Genomic DNA, 3,130 nt, shown 5'->3' with positions numbered 1-3,130 from the left:
GGAGTGGAGTCATTTGCCTGTCAAGTATGAAAAAAAAAAAAAAAAAAAAAAAAAAGGAAAATGGCTGCTGATACGTAGCACTGTGCATAGTAATAAGAGTGTTTCCTTTGTTGCAGCAAGCGTTTGGTCGTCGAGGCCTGTTCGCCGGTCGGACACGCCCCAGCTCTACCACCCCGGCCCCTGCTCAGGATGCGAGCAGCGCTCCTGCCGGCGAAACTCCAGCTCCTAGGTACGACTAATTCCACAACGTATTTTAGGAAGTTGTATGTAGTCAAAGTTTGACCACTCTGAATATATAGCACGTCTATAATACTATAGATTTATAGAAGTCTTTCTTTTTCGGTACTGTCTGCAATGCAGAGTACCTATAATCTGTTGGACACAGATTTTCTTGCGTAACTACTGGTAACATGACTCTATAAATTGGCTTCCATGAAAAACGTAAAATTGCAGACCTCGCCTCCGGCCCGGTCTCAGGCGCACGACAAGCACTACAGCGGCACCCGCACCCGCCGAGGACAGTACAGCAGCCAGCTCAGCTGCCGAGCCCGCAGAGACCACGCTAACTCCCAGCAGGTCTATCGGGTTAGTAATGTTTTTATTTTCAGTGAGTTTAAACGAACTAACACAGCAACAAATTATAGACCACGTAGGGATAATTTAATTATGTGGTTAATTACGTTTCGTGATAGACATATCATGTAACAGTTAATCGATTTAACTTTTTTAACACGCCGCTATCACAATACCTCATTAACTTACGTGTAAACAAAGTCGCGGCCGTCCTGGCGTGCGACCGGCGCCCGCGTCGCTGCGGCCGGGGCCACGGCTCAACTTGCGCGCCAACCCGCGCCTGCGGCCCGGCCTCGCTAGCGTCGCGCCCGATGCAGCTGCTCCTGGCGCCTCGGAAGCCCCTACAGACACCACAGTCTCTGACAACCCCGCCACAGACGCTGACTCAGAGGTAAATTATCGATATGCTTTTAATCCTTATTTTTTAAATAAAGTATTGGATGCTGGATTAGGTACATTCTTTAATAATACGTATGGGTGCAGGGTTCATTGCCAACAGCAGCGCCGGCTGCGGAACCGCCGCGAGGGGGACTGAAGCTGCGCACAAGACTGGCAGCGCCTCCGTCGCCCAAGCCGCGTGCACCCGTCACGCCGCCGCCGCGCAGGCACAACCCACTGCTCAAGAGGAAGCTAGCCACCACCGAAGTAAGTTCAAACTCACAATTTTTGCAAACACAACCATTACAGACAAATAATGAAAAAATATATTACACACAATATTAATACATATATTATAATGTCTAGATCACAAATTTACTTTTAATGGAGGTGGCTTCTTTGCCTTAGTTTTGCATCAATTATGTAAATGATTAATGTGGAACTGCGTTTTTTTAATTACGTAACATTGTGTTGCAAATGTAGCAGACAACAACAGAGGCAGCGAAAAAGTCGTCATCAGAGACAACCGAGGTGAGCACCGATGCCGATAAGAGTGAGGCCGAGACTGACGACTTGTCAGTTGAGACGACGGCGGCACCGGCGCCGCTGCGTGGTCTCGACGCCCTGTTCGCACGCCGCCGTGCGGCTGCCGCCGGCCGCCCCGCACGCCCTGTCCGGGGAGCGCTCTTCCCTAAATAGTTCTCGGGTACATGAATCTCCCCACTGCACGGTCCAACGAGTGATGACCCAATCGATCGGCGCCGAACTGATCATTTGAGCGAACAATATAAACTGGCAAACGTTGCATTTTTTACAGAAACCGAAATCTAAATCTGTATGCTCAGAGTCAATTAAATAAACGCTCAACAATTATGTACACAGTATCTGTTCGTCCTGTTGTTTTGTTGTTTCGGTAACGATCGCTTAACGTCACTGATTTTAGTCAATTTATTTCCGAACCTGCCTATATCGTAGTATCTCGTAGTTTATAAACATCGCCTACTTTCTGAGATTGCATGTTACGATTTAATTAGACTACCATATAAGTTTCTTATTTTCATTACGCAAATTTTATCATAATTAACTACTTAGTCCTTTCGGAAGTTGAGGTTTCTCTTGGATTATTCACGTGTTTTCTTTTGTTATGTAAATATTAGTTTATAGTAAAGATGGACATGTGTCCGGAAATTCGAAATGTTGCAAAACATCTTTGTCGAATCCACTGCACTTTACCCATATTATTCTTTAAAAATCAAAGATTGCAGAATGTGGTGTATACTTCAACACTAATGTGTAATAAAATAATACACTAGTTGATGATAACCCTACCTAATTAAAACTTTACAGCAAGAGAGTACGTTATCATATACTCGCAAAGTGACAGTCTTGTATTAAAATTGTTTAGACACAGATACCATTCAAATTATACTCATTACTTTCTCGCCCTATTTATTCTGATAAGTGATTAATTATATAGAAGCCTAAGAAGTCGCATAGTTCGGTCAAAATCATCGATTTACTTTCTGCTGCAGCACTGATAGCTAGTGCCATCGTGATATGTTGTATATCTTTCGTAAGTGTGATAATAAATCTAATAATAAGACATTGAATTATGTTGTTTCATTTTTTGATAAGATGAAACGTTCTCCCTGCAGCGGCCCCATCGATCAAAACTTTAACTTGTTTCCTATGAGCCTATGCGTTTATGTAGATACATAGATAGGCTAAACACTATGTTTAGCATATTTATTTATCTACCTACATTTAAACAATATGCTCAACACAGTGCTTAGTGTGTTTAGCAGCGGCGAGGCGTCCATACAACTCGATTCCCACCGCCTTGCCTAAAATTTTCCACGTATCATCAAATATCATAAATATTTAAAGTAATTTACAACATTTTATGCTTAATTTTACGTGTAGTAAAGTGTAGTAGTGTAGTATTAACCAGTGAAATAAAGTGACTAGTATCTTGTGTGCTAATAAATTTTTTAGGGCAAGTGTTCTTTGTTTTGCTCCGGCTTTACTAAAGACAATTTTCACGCCTCCCTACTAGTGTTTTGCATATTTATATGTGTGCGTGCGTGCGTGCGTGCGTGCGTGCGTGCTTTCGTGCGTGCGTGCGTGCGTGCGTGTGTGTGTGTGTGTGTGTGTGTGTGTGTGTGTGTGTGTGTGTGTG

The 3,130-nt window shown here is 43.4% G+C and overlaps 1 protein-coding gene across 1 annotated transcript in view; it reads left to right on the top strand.

Annotated features, from left to right (window-relative positions):
• LOC113225845 (mucin-1-like) overlaps positions 1-2,554 on the top strand; it is a 24,865-nt gene extending 22,311 nt beyond the window's left edge. Inside the window, exons 2-6 of the mRNA XM_026458297.1 lie at positions 117-229; positions 454-585; positions 775-964; positions 1,057-1,218; positions 1,435-2,554. Coding sequence (XP_026314082.1) covers positions 117-229; positions 454-585; positions 775-964; positions 1,057-1,218; positions 1,435-1,650 — 813 coding nt within the window. The 3' untranslated portion in view covers positions 1,651-2,554. The remainder of the gene's footprint in view (positions 1-116; positions 230-453; positions 586-774; positions 965-1,056; positions 1,219-1,434) is intronic.
• Positions 2,555-3,130: the final 576 nt, after the last annotated feature.

The sequence above is a fragment of the Hyposmocoma kahamanoa genome, unplaced genomic scaffold, assembly GCF_003589595.1.
Source record: "Hyposmocoma kahamanoa isolate Upper Pololo Valley unplaced genomic scaffold, ASM358959v1 100021, whole genome shotgun sequence".
Classification (NCBI taxonomy): Eukaryota; Metazoa; Arthropoda; class Insecta; order Lepidoptera; family Cosmopterigidae; genus Hyposmocoma; species Hyposmocoma kahamanoa.
The sequence above is the reverse complement of the archived record's forward strand: the minus strand, read 5'-3'. Positions and strand labels throughout refer to the sequence as shown.